The 21,689-nt window shown below is 40.2% G+C and overlaps 1 protein-coding gene across 1 annotated transcript; it reads left to right on the plus strand.

Annotated features, from left to right (window-relative positions):
• Positions 1 to 17,553: 17,553 nt before the first annotated feature.
• LOC122043976 (ARF guanine-nucleotide exchange factor GNL2-like) lies at positions 17,554 to 21,689 on the plus strand. The gene is made up of 2 exons (XM_042604530.1): positions 17,554 to 18,551; positions 18,611 to 21,689. Exons 1-2 carry the CDS (start codon positions 17,554 to 17,556, stop codon positions 21,687 to 21,689), a joined length of 4,077 nt encoding a protein of 1,358 aa, XP_042460464.1.

Genomic DNA, 21,689 nt, shown 5'->3' on the forward strand with positions numbered 1-21,689 from the left:
TACTACAACGTTGTAGTAGCTAAACGTTGAAGTAGCTACTATAACGTTGTAGCAGCTAACATTTCAAGTAGTTGTTACAACATTGTAGTAGCTAACATTGCAAGTAACTGATACAACATTATAGCAGATAGCTGTCGAAGTAGTTGCTACCACGTGTAGAAGCTAGTTGTCGAAGTAGCTGCTACACGGTGTAGCAGATAGTGCAGGAATTTTACATTTTAGCATAAATCCTAATATATTATTAGGATTTAAAGGAATAAAGACTAAAATTTAAATGTCTTACCATCGAATGAAATGTGGGAAATTGAAGCTCCCTAAATTAGCAAGTTTGCTGCAAATTATACAACTAAAAAAATATAAGGTATTATTTAAAATAAAAAAGATTAATATTGTTGTAAGATAGTATGTTGTAGGCTTCAAAAGCTCTTATTACATCTTATTTACTCTCAAAGGTCTGGTGTATAGCGACCTTAAAATAATTAACTTGTGTAGATGTTTCTATCCAGGTATCATAAACACCCGGCTGACGTCTAATAAAGACAATATATGTTTTTCCCTATATTAATTAAATGGATCATTTAGAATCATGATAAACAATACATATTACAAATAGAGTGAATTACAATTTAAAATAAAATGACTTAGCAAGTAGTTGTTATACGTTGTAGAAGTTACCTTTCAAAGTAGCTGCTACACATTGTAGCAGTTAACTATGGAAGTAGCTGCTACAACATGTAACAGTTAGTTCTTGTACGTTATAGTATAAATCTTAATAATATCTTAGGATTAAAGATAATTAAAGATTAAAATAATTTTAAATAAATTTTTACCAAGTTTATATACATAGCAAAAATATTTTTAGGTGTATTATCTGATAGAAAATGTAGTTGCTACATTTTACATTATATAACCAAAAAATCATTTAAATTTATTAAAAAAAAATTTATTCACAATAATATGGAAATTTTGTCAAATATTTTTTAATAGGGCTTATGCTACAATGACACGACATAAAGGTCGTAGCGAATACAACGTGTAGCAGATAGTTAGACAGTTATCTGCTACCGGATGAAAACTAATATTTTAATGTATCATCAAGATTATCACTATTATCTAATGTATTCCTTTAATAGAATTTAATGGTGAGTCGGAGAACTTCTTGACTTATAGTATTGCAGGTGTAGATATGTGAACATTGGCATCTAATTGAGTCTTACAGATATCATCATGACATTCTAAGAATATGCTAGTCCACTAGCTGATCGCCCTTCTTGTCGTTTTCATTTACTTCACGTAGTGGTGGGAGAGGTTTGGCCAATCAAATCAACACAATAAGATTCTTGAAATTCATCTAGGTGCATAGTCTGGAAGATGAAAGATTATAACAATGAAGGCACACACCTAGATTTCGCACAAAGATACTTCTTTCTGAACCCCAAACTGGTTGTGTACAACCATATAAAAGCTGACAATACGCCGCGGAAAATAACATGACCGCTTTGTCATTTTCATTTTGGGAGGAAGACACAATACCATATTTCGGACAAAAACAGTGGATGCCATGAAGGGAATGATGAAGGTGGTGTAGGGAAGATGGTGGCATAGTTATGCTACTCGTAAAAGTGTTATGAAAGGAAGAATGACAGAGAAAGTGAGAAGGCTCATAAAAGAGTGATGATGTGGAAGCGATAATAAGAAGTGTCTCTCAGCGACACCATCATTTTATAGGAAAACTAGGCTGCTAAGTATCACGCGCCCATAGTTGCCCTTTTACCAAATTCGGATTCTACCTGTGTTCACGGGTCATGGCTTATAACATGTACGAATGGTCATTCTATCGAAGTGACAAATCAATGACCCGGAGTACGTATGTCTCCATTATATTAATTGATGAGTCATCATATATTAATTGGTATCAGTTAGATGCTACAACATGTAGTAGCTAATGTAGGGTAGTTGTTATTGTAACGACCACCCTTCTTACTACTACTACTACCTAAGAGTGACCGTTACTTAACTACTAACTCTATTTAACCGGTATGATTAAAAATCACATGGAAACCCTACTGAAAAATTTCGACAGAGTCTCCCTTGTACCGGTGACCATATTCAACAATACATGCAATATATACTCAGCCACAAGCGGCTGGAACACATATCAATCAACCACGCAATTAAATAAGTATCAAACACACAAATATCTTCTTACTAATCTGAACTCATCCTACATGCAATCTAAACAGAATAATCTCAAATGACATGAACTTAAAATACAACTCAAATGTTTACAATAACTAAAATGCGGAAACTAAAATTAAAACTTCTTTCCTAGTCCCAAGGCTTCCATAGTCCTGGCATCACACATCCTTCGAACACCTCCTTATCGCCTTCCTTCCTATATCTTTTCCTTTCCTGTATCTGCAGTAAGAGGAAGTGCAATCTATAAGCAAAATTTGCTTAGTAAGCACTATCTAACTTACAAAATCACGAATGTGCATGTATACGAAAAGAACTAGAAACTATATGCTCTAAAAAGAAATAAAGCATAAACATAACTGCTCATGTCAAACTAATAGCAAAGAAAAGCTAAGGAATCTACTCATGTAATTCTAATAGCTAATCATGCTACTCATCTAATAGATAAATATGAAAACTACTCATCCACTAGATAAACATGGTAGAATAAAGAACTAAATTTACTGATCTTCAGAACTATATGAAACTTATTTCATTTGTTCTAAGCTTATTCTTTTATACTTTTATACTTATGTGAAACTTATTTCTTTTATTCAAAAACTTATACTTATAATACTTCAAAATAATAATCAACTTCTCTTGGGCCCGGCAACTATGCTTTTACTTTTGTAACGACCCGACCCATTTGGCGGCCCATTTGGCGACCCTCGGGTCGTCGATCGTCGACCGTCGGCCGTGCCGTTACTACTAGGTTATCTAAACCTAGGGACGACTATGGAAGCCCAACCCAAGGACAACTGAGAGTCCAGCACAGTGCCACTGATAAAAGTAAAATACTTGTTATCTTTTAATACTTCTATATAATGCCTCGGCATTTTCTTTAGCACCTTGTGTGCCAAAATCCCTAAAGTCTTGACTTTGGGATCTACTTAAGGCCTTGGCCTTTTTCTTTCTTTTCTTTATCTTTCTTATACTTGTTAATACTTCTAAAAGAATACTTCTTTAAAAGAAACTGAAATGTTTAAGCAAATTCTTACTTTGAAATGTTTAACCCAAAAATCTGCCTACTATGCTAATAAAATTCTACATATTAAAATCTGCATACTATACTTATAAAAATCTGCATGCTATGCTTATAAAAATCTGCACATGTTCAGCTAAGGGTAAATGAATTCTACACACTAATACTTAATAAAGATCTGCACACTAAAATGCTGCATATTAAGCTGACACAATTCTACATATTAAACTCTAAAGAAACTAGAAACTGATTGTTTTAGAAGGAAGGCTACTCATGTGTTGGTTGCTACTCGGAAAACCTATAGGTTCCACTGTACAAAAATTTTGTACAAAGGTCTGAACCTTTTCCTAGCTACCATGTGTTCTTTTAAATTAAATTTTGGATCGCCTGCGGAACTTAACACGTTTGATCCAAAACTTAATCTATTTGTTCTTTTAGGTTTTGACTTGGATCTCCTGCGGAACTTAACACGTTCGACCCAAGTCTCCTTAAGTTATTAATTCCATTAAATATTAATTTCCATAAAAGGTTCCCAGTACTGACGTGGCGAGGCACATGGCCTTCTTGGATATGGGAGCAACCACCACCGACTAGACAAAACCTTTAATAGAAAGCTAATATTTAATTTCCTAAAATAACTTTAGGTTAACCAAAGAGAACAATCAAATCACAATGAAAAGAAAGAAACAAAAGAACACAACTTCGAAAAAACATATTCGAAATACTAGAGCGTAAGCCTCTTGTATTTGGTATTATTTCCATAAATAACTAGCATGATGCGGAAATAGAAATTACTAGTTATACCTTGTAGAAAAAACCTCTTGATCTTCTACCGTATTCCTCTTCTAACCTCAGACGTTGTGTGGGCAACGATCTTCCAAGATGAGAAACCACCAACCACCTTCTTCTCCTCCAAGCAAGGTTCGGCCACAAAAGAAAAGCTTTACCAAGGAGAAAAACCAAAATACTAACCAAGCTCCAAGAGATGCTAGCTTTCTCTCCTTCTTCTTCTTCTTCTCCGAGTAGTATCCGGCCACCACAAGAACTCCAAGGGAGAGGGAGAGGTTCGGCCACCACAAGAGGAAGAGAAGGAGATGATGGCCGGCCACACCAAGGAACAAAAGAGGGAGAGGAATAATAGATGTTGTGTCTTGTGAAGGCACCCTCACCCCTTCTTTTATATTCCTTGGCCTAGGTAAATTAGGAAATTTAGTTACAATAAATTTTCCTTAATTTCCTTGACATGATTTAATTGAGAAAAATAAAATAATATTTCCCCAATTAAACAATGATGGCCGGCCAAATCAATAGGAAGCAAATTGGACAAGTTTCAATCAACAATTAAAACTTTCCTTATTTGTTTCCGAAAATTTTAAAAAATAAAATTTCTCTTTAAAATCTCTTCATGGTTAATAAAAGAAAATATCTATAATTTTAATTTTATTAACATGTGAATAATTTTAAAGAGAAAATAAAACATCTCTCCAATCTACAAATAAGGAAAGAGATCTAATCTCTTTCTTTAATCTTTTGTAAATCTTTTACAAGAGAGATATTTTAATTTTAATTCTCTTTAAATTAAATCTTCCACATAATAATAAACATTAAAATTAAATTTTCTTTTTAATTAATTATGGCCGGCCCTACTAGCTTGGGTTCAAGCTAGGGCCGGCCACCTTAAACCCAAGCTTAGGCCGGCCCTAGCTTGGTTCCCAAGCTAGCTTGGCCGGCCCCCTTTAGGTGGGTATAGAAGGTGGGTATATGTGGGTATAGTACTCTATAAATAAGAGGCTACGATAGGGACCGAGAGGAGGAATTGGTTTTGGTCTCCCGATAAAATTAAGCATCCCATGTTCGCCCCGAACACACAACTTAATTTTATCAATGATAATTCATTCCACTAGAGAACTATCATTGAACTACCGCACCAATCCCAAATTATATTTTTGGGCTCCTTCTTATTATGAGTGTGTTAGTCTCCTGTGTTTAAGATATCGAATGTCCACTAATTAAGTGAGTTACCGACAACTCATTTAATTAATATCTAAGTCCAAGAGTAGTACCACTCAACCTTATTATCATGTCGGACTAAGTCCACCTGCAGGTTTAACATGACAATCTTTATGAGCTCCTCTTGAGGACATTATCAACCTAGTATCACTAGGACACAGTTTCCTTCTATAATCAACAACACACACTATGAGTGATACCATTTCCCAATTTATCGGGTTTATTGATTCATCGAACTAAATCTCACCCATTGATAAATTAAAGAAATAAATATCAAATATATGTGCTTGTTATTATATTAGGATTAAGAGCACACACTTCCATAATAACTGAGGTCTTTGTTCCTTTATAAAGTCAGTATAAAAGAAACGACCTCAAATGGTCCTACTCAATACACTCTGAGTGTACTAGTGCAATTATATAGTCAAGATAAACTAATACCTAATTACACTACGACCTTCTAATGGTTTGTTCCTTTCCATTTTGGTCGTGAGCTACTGTTTATAATTTATAAGGTACTGATAACATCATCTTCTGCATGTGACGCCACATACTATGTTATCTACAATATAAATTAATTGAACAACTACAAACAAATGTAGATAAATTGACCAAATGTGATTCTTTATTCAAAATAAATGTTTACAGAAGCTTAGGCTTTCAGTATACACTCCAACAATCTCTCACTTATACTAATGACTAAGCTGCCATATCTTCTACCATACATCTGATTCCCATTCCTTCCACATGTCGATCGAAAGCTTTCGCCGCAAGGGCCTTAGTGAAAGGATCTGCCAGGTTATCCGCTGATGCAATCTTGGCGATGACAACTTCTCCTCGCTTCACGATATCTCGTATCAGGTGGTACTTGCGCTCTATATGTTTACTCGCCTTATGAGCTCGTGGTTCCTTCGAGTTTGCAACTGCACCGCTATTATCACAATAAATTGTGATGATCTTGGGCAAACCAGGAATCACATCTAAGTCCATTAGAAAGTTCCTGAGCCATACTGCTTCTTTAGCTGCCTCAGAGGCTGCTACATACTCAGCTTCCATGGTTGAGTCTGAAACGCATTTCTGCTTAACACTCCTCCATGAAATGGCTCCACCTCCTAAAGTAAACACATAGCCTGATGTAGACTTACTATTGTCCCTATCTGATTGAAAATCTGAATCCGTGTAACCCACAGGGAGCAAATCATCTGCTTGGTAAACTAGCATATAATCCCTAGTCCTTCTCAGGTACTTTAATATATGTTTTACCGCAGTCCAATGTCCTTGTCCAGGGTTACTCTGATATCTGCTGACCATGCCTACGGCAAAACAGATATCAGGTCTCGTACATAGCATTGCATACATTAGGCTTCCTACAGCCGAAGCATAAGGAACTGCTTTCATGTCCTCTATCTCTTTTGATGTCTTTGGAGACATCTCTTTAGATAGAGCTACTCCATGTCTAAAAGGTAAGAAACCTTTCTTGGAGTCTTGCATGCTAAAACGAGCAAGGATTGTATCTATATATGAAGCTTGGGATAGACACAACATTCTTTTCTTGCGATCCCTTATAACTTTGATCCCAAGAATGTGTGCACATTCTCCTAAGTCCTTCATATCAAATTGTTTGGACAACCATACCCTTACGTCTGATAATACCTTGACATTGTTGCCAATTAACAAAATATCATCTACGTATAGTACAAGAAATACCACCACATTTCCGTTACACTTCTTGTATACACAAGACTCATCCGGACACTGAATAAATCCATATGACTGGATTACTTCATTAAACCGGATGTTCCAAGACCTTGAAGCTTGCTTCAGTCCATAAATGGACCGATTGAGCTTGCATACTAGATGCTCTTTGCCTTTTTCAATAAATCCTTCTGGTTGCTTCATATGGATGTTCTCTTCAAGACTTCCATTAAGGAAAGCTGTCTTGACATCCATTTGCCAAATCTCATAATCCATATGAGCAGCAATGGATAAGAGTATCCGGATAGACTTAAGCATGGCTACCGGTGAAAAGGTTTCCTCATAATCGATTCCCTCTTTCTGAGTGTACCCTTTCGCAACAAGCCTAGCTTTGAAGGTTTCTACCTTCCCGTCTGTCCCTCTTTTCCTTTTGTAGATCCACTTGCATCCAACGGCTTTTACACCATCAGGTGGTTCTACAAGCTCCCAAACCTTATTAGAGTACATGGACTCTATTTCAGAATTCATTGCCTTTTGCCAAGATGCTGTATCTATATCTTGGAGTGCTTCGTCATATGACCGGGGATCAGGTTCATGTTTACCCGGGATCAAGTCCGAAGACTCTCCCAAAAACATGAATCTTTCAGGCTGCCTCACAACCCTCCCACTACGACGAGGCAGTTGTGTATTATGTGTGACACGTGTTGCAGTCTCTTGTGGTACTTCATCTTGTACTGTTGGTACTGAAGTAGACATATCCTCTCTAAGTTCTTCTAAAACAACTTTACTACTGGGCTTGTGATCCATTATATAGTCTTCTTCTAAAAACTGGGCATTGGTGCTAACAATGACCTTCTGGTCTTTAGGACTATAAAATAAACTACCTTTTGTTCCTTTGGGATATCCTACAAACACGCGAACTTCTGTACGAGATTCTAACTTATCAGCATCTGGTTTCAGCACATGTGCTGGACTACCCCAAATCTGAATATGTCTTAGACTGGGTTTTCGCCCATTCCACAATTCTATGGGAGTAGAAGAAACTGATTTAGAAGGTACTAAGTTCGGAACATCTTCTGTTTCCAGAGCATATCCCCAAAACGAATTTGTAATTCAATAACTCATCATTGATCTAACCATCTCCATAAGAGTCCTATTCCTTCGCTCGCCACACCATTCTGCTGGGGTGTTCCAGTGCAGAAAATTGAATCCCGGCCTTCGATAAGTAATTCCTAAACTCTCCTAAGAGGTATTCGCCACCACGATCCGATCAGTAGTGTCTTGATACTTTTACCTAGTCGTTTCTCCACATCAGCCTTGTATTCTTTGAACTTATCAAAGCACTCGGACTTGCGGCGCATTAGGTAAATGTATCCATATCTTGAATAATCGTCTATGAAAGAGACAAAATATTCAAAACCTCCTCTTGCCTGGACAGACATAGGTCCACACAAATCAGAGTGAACCAATTCTAACACTTCTTTGGCTCTATACCCCTTGGCCTTGAACGACCTCTTGGTCATTTTACCTTCTAAGCAAGATTCACAAGTTGGAAAATTTTCCAACTCTAATGAACTCAAAAGTCCATCGGCTATAAGCCTCTGAATCCTACTTAAATTGATATGACCAAGTCTTAGATGCCAAAGATATGCTTGGTTCATTTCTGAAGGTTCTTTTCTCTTATTAGAATTAGAAGATGAGTTATAAATTTCCATGTTTTGCTTTGTGGAAGAAATTGGATTTAAAGTATACAAATTGCCAACTAATATACCAGAACAGATAATCACTTTATTTCTTTTAATAACTACATCGTTACTGAAAGAAACTGAATATCCATCTAAAAACAGTTTAGAAACTGAAATTAAATTCTTTCTAAAACTGGGTACATAAAGACAATTTCTTAAAACCAAATTTTTATTTCTACTAAAAGATAAGTAGACGTCTCCCACTGCAACAGCTGCCACCTTAGTAGCATTGCCCATGTAGACGGTAATCTCTCCTTCAGATAGTCGTTGGAACCCCTGCAAGGAATTGCAGACATGATCGGTGGCTCCCGTATCTACACACCAGGTGGTGGTAGATAACACCGCTAAACATGTTTCAACAACTAGAGCATGAGATATACCTTTGTTTTGGTTCTTACGAGGACAGTCCGCCTTCAATGTCCCCGCTTGCAGATGAAGCACTTGCCCTTCTTCTTCATTCCAGCTTTAAATCCCATACTGAGATTTATTCACTTTCTTTCCTGAAATTGTTTCTTCTTCTTCTTTCCTTTCGGTTTAGAAGTAGAACCATTTTCAACATAGTGAATTTGAGCATTGTGACGAAATAATCCTTCAGCTGCCTGTCAAAAGTTCCGCTAATGAATAAACCTCTTATTCATATTATAGTTCAAACGGAACAAACTTCTAGGTAGCGTTGGAGGATCATATCGATCCGGGTTTCCCCATCAATTTCTCCTCCAAGGATCAGTATCTCGTTCGGATAAGCCATCATCTTTAGGATATGATCCCTCAGGAGTACCCTCTTGCATGGTGGTCATTATCTTTCTCATGGCTTCTTGCCTAGAAGTCCTATCCCGATGACCAAAGAGTTCCTTGAGATTGTTCATAATATCATAGGTTGGTAAATCTTGATGTTGATGTTGCAATACATTTGACATTGAAGCCAAAATGTAACACCGCGCCATCTCATCCGCTTTTACCCATTTCCTATGATATTCAATCTCCTCTTGGGTAGATTCACCAGTGGGTGCATCGAGACACCGTCGGTCAAGACATATTTATAGCTTTCAGCAGTAAGAACAATGTCCAGGTTTCTTTTCCAATCTATGTAGTTTGGTCCAGTAAGTCTATTCTGTTGAAGTATGATGGACAGTGGGTTGAAAGACATCCTAAGAATCACAAATAACTTTTGGTCAGAACTCTAAATTTAGAATAATATTGATTCCTCAAACAATACTATTTTAAATTAACCAACACCTCATCACACCGTGAATTTTATATGCCACGTTAGTGTGGACGTATACAAATTCAACATTTGTAAAAGGAGGGTTTTAACCCATTAATTTTATTATCTTGTCAACCTAACTTTTTGACAAATAAAATTAATAGTTGGTATTATTTGGCCACACAAATAATAATAGTGACTCTGTTGGGGAGGATACTATTAGATGTGTCTAAGTGTATATTACTTGACACTAAGTCCATTAATAAGATTATGCCCCTTCCGTTGGGGAAGATCACACGCTCTTAATTAATTTCCTATAGTCATCCAAAAATGGAAGTCTGTTCTAGTGATCCACAAACAAGCTCATCCGTTATGGAGGAAGGCACTCAGAGCCAACGCGCAAGCTTGTTTGCATCACTTACAAACCAGTAATGGAGACCATGGGATTTATTTAAAAATCCCTCTCCCACTTAGTTATTTATAAATGAGGAATTTTAACTATGCTAGCCTACTAAACTTGTAAACTAACATGCACACACAGCATAATATAAAAGCAATAAATAGAAAATCTAATTTTCAACTATTATGGCTTTTATCTTTAATTGTCCTTCGTGTGTTGTCATCCGAAGCTGCTGCCATATTTGGCCACCGCCACCGGGTCTAACTGTCGCATCCATCTTGCTCCGAGTTCCGCTGCGCCTCTGGTCCTTAGAAGGTTCCACGCTTTGCAAGATTTGATCCGCGACATAAATAGAATTTTACATTTTGATCCTATATTCCATAAAAGGAATGTACATGTATCTAGATCAAAAATAAAATCCTAATAAAACTAAATACAGCTGCCGTATTTTAATACAATCATGCACACACATATAAATTGCCCTTGACATGTCCAAGGGTCCAATCACACACATAATTAACTAAAAGCCATAATAGTTGGATCCTGCATCCACAAAGTTAGCACATCCTACTATTATCCTGCCTAAATTATGTATGACATGTGCATAATTAAACTAAATACCAAATACACAGAGGCAAAACCCTAGCTCTGATACCAATTGTTGGTTGCTACTCGAAAAACCTATAGGTTCCACTGTACAAAAATTTTGTACAAAGGTCTGAACCTTTTCCTAGCTACCATGTGTTCTTTTAAATTAAATTTTGGATCGTCTGCGGAACTTAACACGTTTGATCCAAAACTTAATCTATTTTTTCTTTTAGGTTTTGACTTGGATCTCCTGCGGAACTTAACACGTTCGACCCAAGTCTCCTTAAGTTATTAATTCCATTAAATATTAATTTCCATAAAAGGTTCCCAGTACTGACGTGGCGAGGCACATGGCCTTCTTGGATATGGGAGCAACCACCACCGACTAGACAAAACCTTTAATAGAAAGCTAATATTTAATTTCCTAAAATAACTTTAGGTTAACCAAAGAGAACAATCAAATCACAAGGAAAAGAAAGAAACAAAAGAACACAACTTCGAAAAACATATTCAAATACTAGAACGTAAGCCTCTTGTATTTGGTATTATTTCCATAAATAACTAGCATGATGCGGAAATAGAAATTACTAGTTATACCTTGTAGAAAAACCTCTTGATCTTCTACCGTATTCCTCTTCTAACCTCGGACGTTGTGTGGGCAACGATCTTCCAAGATGAGAAACCACCAACCACCTTCTTCTCCTCCAAGCAAGGTTCGCCACAAAAGAAAAGCTTTACCAAGGAGAAAACCAAAATACTAACCAAGCTCCAAGAGATGCTAGCTTTCTCTCTTCTTCTTCTTCTCCAGTAGTATCCGCCACCACAAGAACTCCAAGGAGAGGGAGAGGTTCGCCACCACAAGAGGAAGAGAAGGAGATGATGGCCGCCACACCAAGGAACAAAAGAGGGAGAGGAATAATAGATGTTGTGTCTTGTGAAGGCACCCTCACCCCTTCTTTTATATTCCTTGGCCTAGGTAAATTAGGAAATTTAGTTACAATAAATTTTCCTTAATTTCCTTGACATGATTTAATTGAGAAAAATAAAATAATATTTCCCCAATTAAACAATGATGGCCGGCCAAATCAATAGGAAGCAAATTGGACAAGTTTCAATCAACAATTAAAACTTTCCTTATTTGTTTCCGAAAATTTTAAAAAATAAAATTTCTCTTTAAAATCTCTTCATGGTTAATAAAAGGAAATATCTATAATTTTAATTTTATTAACATGTGAATAATTTTAAAGAGAAAATAAAACATCTCTCCAATCTACAAATAAGGAAAGAGATCTAATCTCTTTCTTTAATCTTTGTAAATCTTTTACAAGAGAGATATTTTAATTTTAATTCTCTTTTAAATTAAATCTTCCACATAATAATAAACATTAAAATTAAATTTTCTTTTAATTAATTATGGCCGGCCCTACTAGCTTGGGTTCAAGCTAGGGCCGCCACCTTAAACCCAAGCTTAGGCCCTAGCTTGGTTCCCAAGCTAGCTTGGCCGGCCCCTTTAGGTGGGTATAGAAGGTGGGTATATGTGGGTATAGTACTCTATAAATAAGAGGCTACGATAGGGACCGAGAGGAGGAATTGGTTTTGGTCTCCGATAAAATTAAGCATCCCATGTTGCCCGAACACACAACTTAATTTTATCAATGATAATTCATTCCACTAGAGAACTATCATTGAACTACCGCACCAATCCCAAATTACATTTTTGGCTCCTTCTTATTATGAGTGTGTTAGTCTCCGTGTTTAAGATATCGAATGTCCACTAATTAAGTGAGTTCGACAACTCATTTAATTAATATCTAAGTCCAAGAGTAGTACCACTCAACCTTATTATCATGTCGGACTAAGTCCACCTGCAGGGTTTAACATGACAATCTTTATGAGCTCCTCTTGAGGACATTATCAACCTAGTATCACTAGGACACAGTTTCCTTCTATAATCAACAACACACACTATGAGTGATACCATTTCCCAATTTATCGGGTTTATTGATTCATCGAACTAAATCTCACCCATTGATAAATTAAAGAAATAAATATCAAACATATGTGCTTGTTATTATATTAGGATTAAGAGCACACACTTCCATAATAATTGAGGTCTTTGTTCCTTTATAAAGTCAGTATAAAAGGAACGACCTCAAATGGTCCTACTCAATACACTCTGAGTGTACTAGTGTAATTATATAGTCAAGATAAACTAATACTTAATTACACTACGACCTTCTAATGGTTTGTTCCTTTCCATTCTGGTCGTGAGCTACTGTTTATAATTTATAAGGTACTGATAACATCATCTTCTGTATGTGACACCACATACTATGTTATCTACAATATAAATTAAATGAACAACTACAAACAAATGTAGATAATTAGATCAAATGTGATTCTTTATTCATAATGAATGTTTACAAAGCTTAGGCTTTCAGTATACACTCCAACATCATGCACATCAAATAACATAAGAAACTAGAAATCTGCTCATGTTATTCCAATAGCAAAGGAACTAGAAATCTAAATCTGCACATGTTCATGTTATTTACTAAATCTAAATAGCAAAGGAACTGAATGAATATATAAATGCACACTTGAATGAATCTGTTCACGCCTACTTCCACTTGAATGAATATAAATGCTCACTTGAATAAATCTGCTCATGTTATTCCAATAACAAATGAGAAGTACAGCTCTTGCTCTACTAATAGCATAAATGAAATCTGCATTTGCTAAAGAACTAAACCAAATCTGCACTAAAAATTCTGCATACAAAGTTTAGAAAAATCTGCATACTAGCTTAGAAAAATCTGCCGAATTCTCTTAAGACTTGGTTGTTCATGTCAAAAACATAGCACAACCAAAACTAAAACCTGCTGAAGCTTAAAATCTATGTAAACTTGTTGGAACAAAACTAGATTAACTAACCTGCTGAATTTGTAACAAAAGGAATCAATTTTGCTGAATTGAACCTTAAGAAATCAACTTGCTGAATTGAAACTTTAAAAAATAAACTTGCTGAATTATCAAAAAGAAAGGTTGTCCTATACTCTAATAGAGCTGTACTTTTCTGCAGTGAACACAAAGAAAACTTGTGTCAAAAACATAGCACAACCAAAACTAAAACCTGCTGAAGCTTAAAATCTATGTAAACTTGTTGGAACAAAACTAGATTAACTAACCTGCTGAATTTGTAACAAAAGGAATCAATTTTGCTGAATTGAACCTTAAGAAATCAATTTGCTGAATTGAAACTTTAAAAAATAAACTTGCTGAATTATCAAAAAGAAAGGTTGTCCTATACTCTAATAGAGTTGTATGTTTCTGCAGTGAACACAAAGAAAACTTGGACTGAAATAAGCTCCAAAGGGGGTTGTTCTAAACTCCAAATGGAGTTGTTCTTGTCTGCAGAAATGCACAAAGAATGAGGTTGTTCTCTGCTACAATTGAAGCTATTCTTAACTACTACAAATACCACAGGAAAATGGGACTGTTGGTGCCCCTTTCCTAACACAAACCAAACTAAACCTGTTGGAAACTTAGAACCTATATAAAGCTTGTTTCGTTTCAAAATCAAATCCCATATCTAGCAACAGGATACTAATTCTTGCTACTACAGAACTTAAAAGAAAGGAAACCAAGAACGCATGCTACTAAAATTTCAATAAAACAGAACCCTAACCAAAAAGGGAACAACATGGCAGCAAACTTCAGAACAAAACAGAACAAATTCGGAACACAAGAATAAGCAGAGTTCAGAATCTAATCCAATCAAAAACCCTTTCCCTCTTCCTTTGCAATCTCACGGCAGTAAGCCCTAAACCACAATCAAAACCTAAACAAATTCTCCTCTTGTATCCCTAATGAAAACTCACGGCAGCAACACAAAGCACCCTTCCAGCGGCATATATCAAAGAAAATAGCTAAAAGAAGCAAGAATTCGAGAGCTACCCTTACCGCAGGTGAGTAAGTGACTTACACTTGATTGCTTGGACTTACGACCGAGAGGGAGGGGCGGCTAGGATTCGGCAAGATTCGAAATCGCAGCTCTTCGTCGCGCCCACGGGTCCTCCTCGACGAGAGAGTCTCAATTAACAAGGTCCGCCGGAAGGAAGCCCTCGTCGGCCGCCGGAGGGAGGAAACCCTAGCTTCGTCGTCTCCTTCGCCCAAGCACAGCGCCGTCGCGCGCGAGAGAAAAGAAAGGGAATAGGTTTCGGGTTCGGGAAACACTTCAGCTCCCTTTTAAAAAATCTAGGGTTTCCATTATAACTATACTTTATATATAACTCGCTTCATACTTATTAACAAACCACGTGTAGCTCAGTTGGTTGGCTGTGTCCGGTTGGGTCAGGTTCGGCCGGAGGTCTTGGGTTCGAGTCTCACCTTCAATATTTTTGGTCAAAACTTCTTTCTTTTTGTAAATATACTAAACGACCTCCAAAAATTACGTAAAAATACTCTAAAAATTTCTAAAAATCTCTATAATTTTTCTATAGCATTTCAAAATATTTTTGAATTATTTTGGAGATCAAAATGAGGAAATTTGGGTCGTTACAGTTATAACATGGAGCAGCTATTGTAGGTGGATAGCATTCTACATTGTGGAATTAGCTACTATACAGTTGTAGCAATTAACATTTCAAGTAACTGCTATGTAATAGTTATCCGTCGAAGTAGCTGCTATAACGATGTAGCAGCTAACCATCGAAGTAGCTGCTACAGCGTTATAGCAGTTATCTATCAACGTAGCTACTACAACATTGTAGTAGCTAACCATCAAAGTAACTGCTACAATGTTGTAGCAGCCTACATTATGAAATTAGCTGCTACAACGTTGTAGCAGCAAGGTGTCGAAGTAGCTGCTATACCGTTATAGTAGTAACATTTTAAATAGCTGCTACAATATTGTAACAGCTAGGTGTTGAAGTAATTGCTACACCGTTTTAGTAATTAACATTCCAAGTAGTTGTTACAACGTTATAGTAGCTACCTATCGAATAGCTGCTACAATGTTGTAGTAGCTAGGGGTCGAAGTAGCTGCTACACCGTTATAGTAGTTAACATTCCAAGTAGCTATTACACCATTGTAGCAGTTAACATTCCAAGTAGCTGCTACAACATTGTAGCAGCTAGCCGTCGAAGTAGCTACTATACCATTGTAGCAGTTAACATTCCAAGTAGCTGCTACAACATTATAGAAGCTAGCCGTCGAAGTAGCTGTTATACTGTTGTAGCAATTAATATTTCAAGTAGCTGCTACAACGCTGTAGTAGCTAGCCTTGAAATAGCTACTACAACACTATAGCAGCTAACATTCCAAGTAACTGCTACAATGCTATAGAAGCTAACATTCCAAGTAGTTGCTACAACATTATAGCTACTATACGTCCAATAAAGACAACATATGTGGGGAGTGGCTGCAGGCGTCAGCTTTGTACATTGTAGCATAAATCCTTCCTTCTAATATATATTAGGATCATTAGTTATGAAACGAATTACAGTCAGGAATTACAACTTAAAATGAAACGAATTACCATTAGTTATGAATTGATGTTTGGGAAGTTCTCTACAAATTATATAAACAAAAACTGGTAAGAAAGCAGTTAGGGTTTGTGCGTTGTAGGATATAACAGAGCTAAAAATTATTATACATAGCTAAAAAACAGACAGTGGAGTGGAATGGCTTACGATGGAGAATGAAGAGGGGTGCTAAGCAAACCAACGTCGGTTATGTATTCGGTGGCAGTTTCCTGAGCTTCTAGTCAGCTCAAGAACAAGCATGCAATTGTAAGTTGTCCGAGTAGCTTGCAGTGCCTTTACTTTTAGTTGGTCGGTAGGAGCGCGCTACGACGGAAGAGAACGACGAAGGAAGAGGTGAGAGGCAGAGGGAGAGGGAGTGTGAGGGAAATTTAGATTTGGGAAAATACATTTGCCTGTCGTTTTGAATAGAAGGCGGAAGGGGAGAGAGAATAAAAGGAATATATTTTTGCAAAGAAATCTTGCTGGCAACGCCACGTATGCGAGCACCTGGAATAACTCAGGCACCCGAGTAATTCCAAGCATCCAGAGTTGTTTCAATCATGAAAATGCAATGTAGACAGTGAGTCGGAGAGCATGTGTAAGTCTATATGTATATATAGTTAACCCCTTAAAAATTTCTCACCAGCAAGTAAAATAAATTCAGAAAACTCAGATGGATTATAATAAATGGCCCAACATTATGAATGGTTTGAATACTATAGACATATGATATACCCTATGAAAAGTTTAACCCCACATTTTACAGAACTTCGTGTTACTTCTTACAATTACTTAAATTCTAATAAGTGTTAGTAACGGTTGACAACATTCATGTTGATTATTTTGTCGTTATAATTATTTATTAGAAGTTTAAAATCAAATTAATATATATATATATATATATATATATATATATATATATATATATATATTAAAGTTTGAACGTATTTTAAAAACTAAATAACGGAAATGGTCAAAAACTCGAGATCTAATAAAACAGATTTTAGTCGGTCAAAATATTTTGATTTTTTCTAAAAATAGAATTCATCGCAGAGCCACACAAAGAGACTACTTCCTTCTCACCCTCATTTAGGTGGTCTGTCCGCGGCCATGGCCAAGCAACCACCACCAGCACCACCTCCTCCTCCTCGCCACTGCCACCGTCGCCATGGACAAGACCGGCCGACCACCGCGGCGCCGGGAGATCGCCATATCGTGCATGCTCAACGCGGAGGTGGGCGCCGTTCTCGCCGTCATCCGCCACCCTCTCGTAGACAACCTCGCCGGCGCACCCGACGATGCCGCCAACCCGCACCTCGTCCACTCCCTCAAGTCTCTCCGCTCCCTCCTCTTCCACCCTCGGCAGTGGGGCGAGTGGCGCGCCACCGATCCCTCCCTCTATCTGTCCCCCTTCCTGGACGTGATCCAGAGTGACGACGTCCCGGCCGCCGCAACCGGCGTCGCCCTCTCCGCCGTCCTCAAGATTCTGAAGCACGACGTGTTCGACGAGCACACCCCCGGCGCCCGCGACGCCATCCACTCCGTCGTCTTCGCCATCACCAACTGCCGCCTGGAGCACACCGACCCCGCCGCTGAGGACGCCGTCCTCATGCGCGTCCTCCAGGTGCTCACCGCCGCCCTCCGCACCCGAGCAGCCGTCCTCCTCTCCGACCACGCCGTCTGCTGCGTCGTCAACACCTGCTTCCAGGTGGTGCAGCAGTCCGCCCAGCGCGGTGACCTCCTCCAGCGGAGCGCCCGCCACGCCATGCAAGAGCTCGTCCAGGCCATATTTGTGCGCCTCCCCGACGTCAGGTTGGACGTCGCCGACGACGACCCGCTGGCCCCAGCCTCCACCTACGGCGCGCGTTGCATGATCGACATCTTCCAATTCCTCTGCTCCTTGCTGAACGTCGGCGAGGTAGTTGTCGACGTCTCCGACGGAATCGGATCCATCAGCTACGACGAGGACGTCCAGCTCTTCGCCCTCGTCCTGATCAACTCCGCCATCGAATTGGGCGGTGACGCCATCGGAAAGCACCCCAAGATTCTCGGAATCGTCCAAGACGATCTCTTCCACCACCTGATTCATTACTCGACCCATTCCAGCCCTCTCGTCCTCTCCATGATCTGCAGCACAGTTTTGCACCTCTACAACTTCCTCCGAAGGTAAATTAACTCGATTCAAAATCCAACCGAAAGAATCAAACAAAAGATCGATTTTGCAGGTGCCTTCGATTGCAACTCGAAGCATTCTTCACGTACGTACTCTCGCGGATCGCCGACGGAAGCAGCGGCGTTCACCTTCAAGAAGTCGCCGTGGAAGGCATCGCCGGTTTCTGCCACCAGCCCAACTTCGTGATCGAAACGTACGTGAACTACGACTGCGATCCGATGAGGCACAACGTGTTCGAGGAATTGGGGAAGCTGCTCTGCAAGATCGCATTCCCCGCCCCCTCCCCCATGTCGACGATGCAGACTCAAGCTTTTGAAGGCCTCGTCGCCTTGATCAGCACCATCGCCGACAACATCGAGGTCGATCACATCCCCGCTCGCGAGGCCTACAACATCGACGCCGGTGACTACAAGCCGTTCTGGCTCACAAAGAGCGGGGAGAGTAGCTCCGTGAACTCGGACTCGTGGGTAGAGTTTATGAGGATGAGGAAGATGAAGAAAAAGAAGATCATGATCGCCGCGAACCACTACAACAGAGATGACAAAAAAGGAATCGATTTTCTGAAGATTGCGAATCTCGTCCCCAACCCACCTGATCCGACGAGCTTCGCTTACTTCTTCCGCTACACTCCGGGCCTGGACAAGAACAGCATTGGGGACTTCCTTGGTGATCCCGATGACTTCAACATTCAGGTGCTCAAGGAGTTCACCGGCACCTTCCATTTCGAGCGTGTTCTTCTCGACACGGCCCTGCGAAGCTACCTCGAGACGTTCAGGCTGCCGGGAGAGTCGCAGAAGATTCACAGAATCATTGAAGCCTTCGCAGACCAATTCTACGAGCAGAACTCCTTGGGTGCCTTCGCGAGCAAGGATGCAGTGTTGATCCTGTCCTACTCCTTGATCATGCTCAACACCGACCAGCACAATCCGCAGGTGAAGAAGAAGATGACAGAGGAGGACTTCATAAGGAACAACAGGGCCATCAATGGAGGAATGGATCTCCCGAGGGAGTACCTCTCTGAACTGTTCCATTCGATCAGCACCCATGAAATCAAGCTCTCAGGGACTGGTGGATCGCCGGTGGAGCTTAGCTCTGCACAATGGAACGATCTGATCAAATCATCAAGAGTGGTTGAGCCATTCATCCAGTGCGACTACAAGCACAAGCTGAGCAGGGAAGCATTTGTGGTCATCTCAGGCCCGGCGGTGGCCACGCTCATCGCCATTTTCGAGCAAGCCGACGACGAGGAGCTACTCCATGAGAGCCTCGAAGGGCTGATATCAATCGCAAGGATCGCGCGATATGGGCTGGAAGATGTTCTCGACCAGCTCCTCTCCTGCTTTTGCAAGTTCACCGGCATCTTGAATCCGTACGCCACCGTGGAGGAGACGCTGCTCACGTTCAGCAACGAGGTGAAGCCACGAATGGCGACGCTGGCACTCTTCACCATAGCCAACAAGTTCGGGGATTCAATCCGCGGAGCGTGGAAGAACATGATCGACTGCCTGCTGAAACTGAAGAGGCTGAAGCTGCTGCCTCAGTCCTTGATCGAGCCGGACAACGCCCCAGCTCCAGACTCCAGAACCAGCTCGAACAGGGGAGAGTCCGGCGTCATCTTCCCGGCGTCCCACCGCGGGGCGAACAGCAAACAATCTGTCTCGGGATTCATTGGCCGGTTCTCGCAGTTCCTGTCATTGGACAACAACGACACCATGCTGAACTTCGGCAGCGAGTTTGAGAACAACTTGAAGATCATCCAGCAGTGTCAGATCGGCGACATATTCACTAAGAGCAACAAGTTCCCGGACGAGTCTCTGCAGAATCTGGGACGGGCTCTGATCTTCGCAGCTGCCGGCAAGGGACAAAAGTTCAGCACCCCCGTCGAAGAAGAAGAGATCGTCACCTTCTGTTGGGATCTTCTGGTCACCATTGCTCTCGTCAACATCCACAGATTCGCCTCCTTTTGGCCCCAATTACACGAGAGCTTTGCCATCGTCTCGCAGTTCCCCCTCTTCTCCCCCTGCCCATTCGCTGAGAAGGCGATCACCGCGCTGTTCAAGATCGCAATCAAGCTCACCTCACTGCCGTCTCGCCTGGACAAAGCTCCAGAAGAGCTCATCTTCAAGTCGATAAACCTGATGTGGAAGCTCGATAAGGAGATATTGGACACTTGCTGCGAGAGCATCATGGATTCCACTATCGTGATCCTCAATGAGAATGGCAAAAATGTGCAGACGATCTTCGGCTGGAAGACATTGTTCCATCTCCTCAACGTCTCTGGGAGACATCCGGAGACGTTCGATCAAGGAGTTGAAGCTTTGATCAAGCTGATGAGCGAAGGAACCAATATCAATCGGCACAATTACGCATTCTGCATTGAGGCTGCCTTTGGATTAGCTACGCTAAAGATCAGCCCGCTGGAGAAGAGCTCCAAGATTCTGAGTTTAATGGCTGAGACAGTGAACTTGCTGGTCCAGTGGCACAACTCCGGCTACTCGGATCCGGGAAGCAGCAGCAGTGGTAGTAATTCATTCGAGGAGCCTCAAAAGGGAGGGAGCAACCTTGCTGCTAATCTGTTCATGAAGCTCGTGGAGGCGCTGAGGAAGACGAGCTTAGTGCGACGCGAGGAGATCCGGAACCAAGCAATTTTGGAGCTCGGGAAATGCTTTGTAGCGGCACAGGGGCTGGACTTTGCGTCGGTGACTTGCTTTTCCTGCTTCAACTTGGTGATCTTCGCCATGGCAGATGACCTGCATGAGAAGATGCTGGAGTACTCGCGGAGGGAGAACTCGGAGAGGGAAATGAGGAGCATGGAGGGAACTCTCAAGCTGGCCATGGAGTTGCTGGTGGAGGTGTTCTTGCAGTTCTTGGTACCGCTGTCGCAGAGCCCTGGGTTCAGGACGTTTTGGCTGGGTATGCTCAGGAGGATGGACACTTGCATGAAGGAGGACCTCGGAGATCACGTCGGCATCCTGCCGGAGATCGTGCCGGCGCTGCTGAAGAAGATGATAGTAGAAATGAAAGAGAAGGAGGTGCTGGTACAAGCTGAGAATGAACTCTGGGAAATAACAAATATTCAGATCCAGTGGATTGCTCCTTCATTGAAGGATGAATTGTTTCCTGATGAATAA

The sequence above is a fragment of the Zingiber officinale genome, chromosome 2A, assembly GCF_018446385.1.
Source record: "Zingiber officinale cultivar Zhangliang chromosome 2A, Zo_v1.1, whole genome shotgun sequence".
Lineage (NCBI taxonomy): Eukaryota > Viridiplantae > Streptophyta > Magnoliopsida > Zingiberales > Zingiberaceae > Zingiber > Zingiber officinale.

Coding starts and splice junctions, on each gene's coding strand:
- LOC122043976 (XM_042604530.1), top strand. CDS start 17,554: ATGGACAAGACCGGCCGACCACCGCGGCGCCGGGAGATCGCCATATCG. Junction 18,552..18,610: donor CTCTACAACTTCCTCCGAAG/GTAAATTAACTC, acceptor TCGATTTTGCAG/GTGCCTTCGATTGCAACTCG.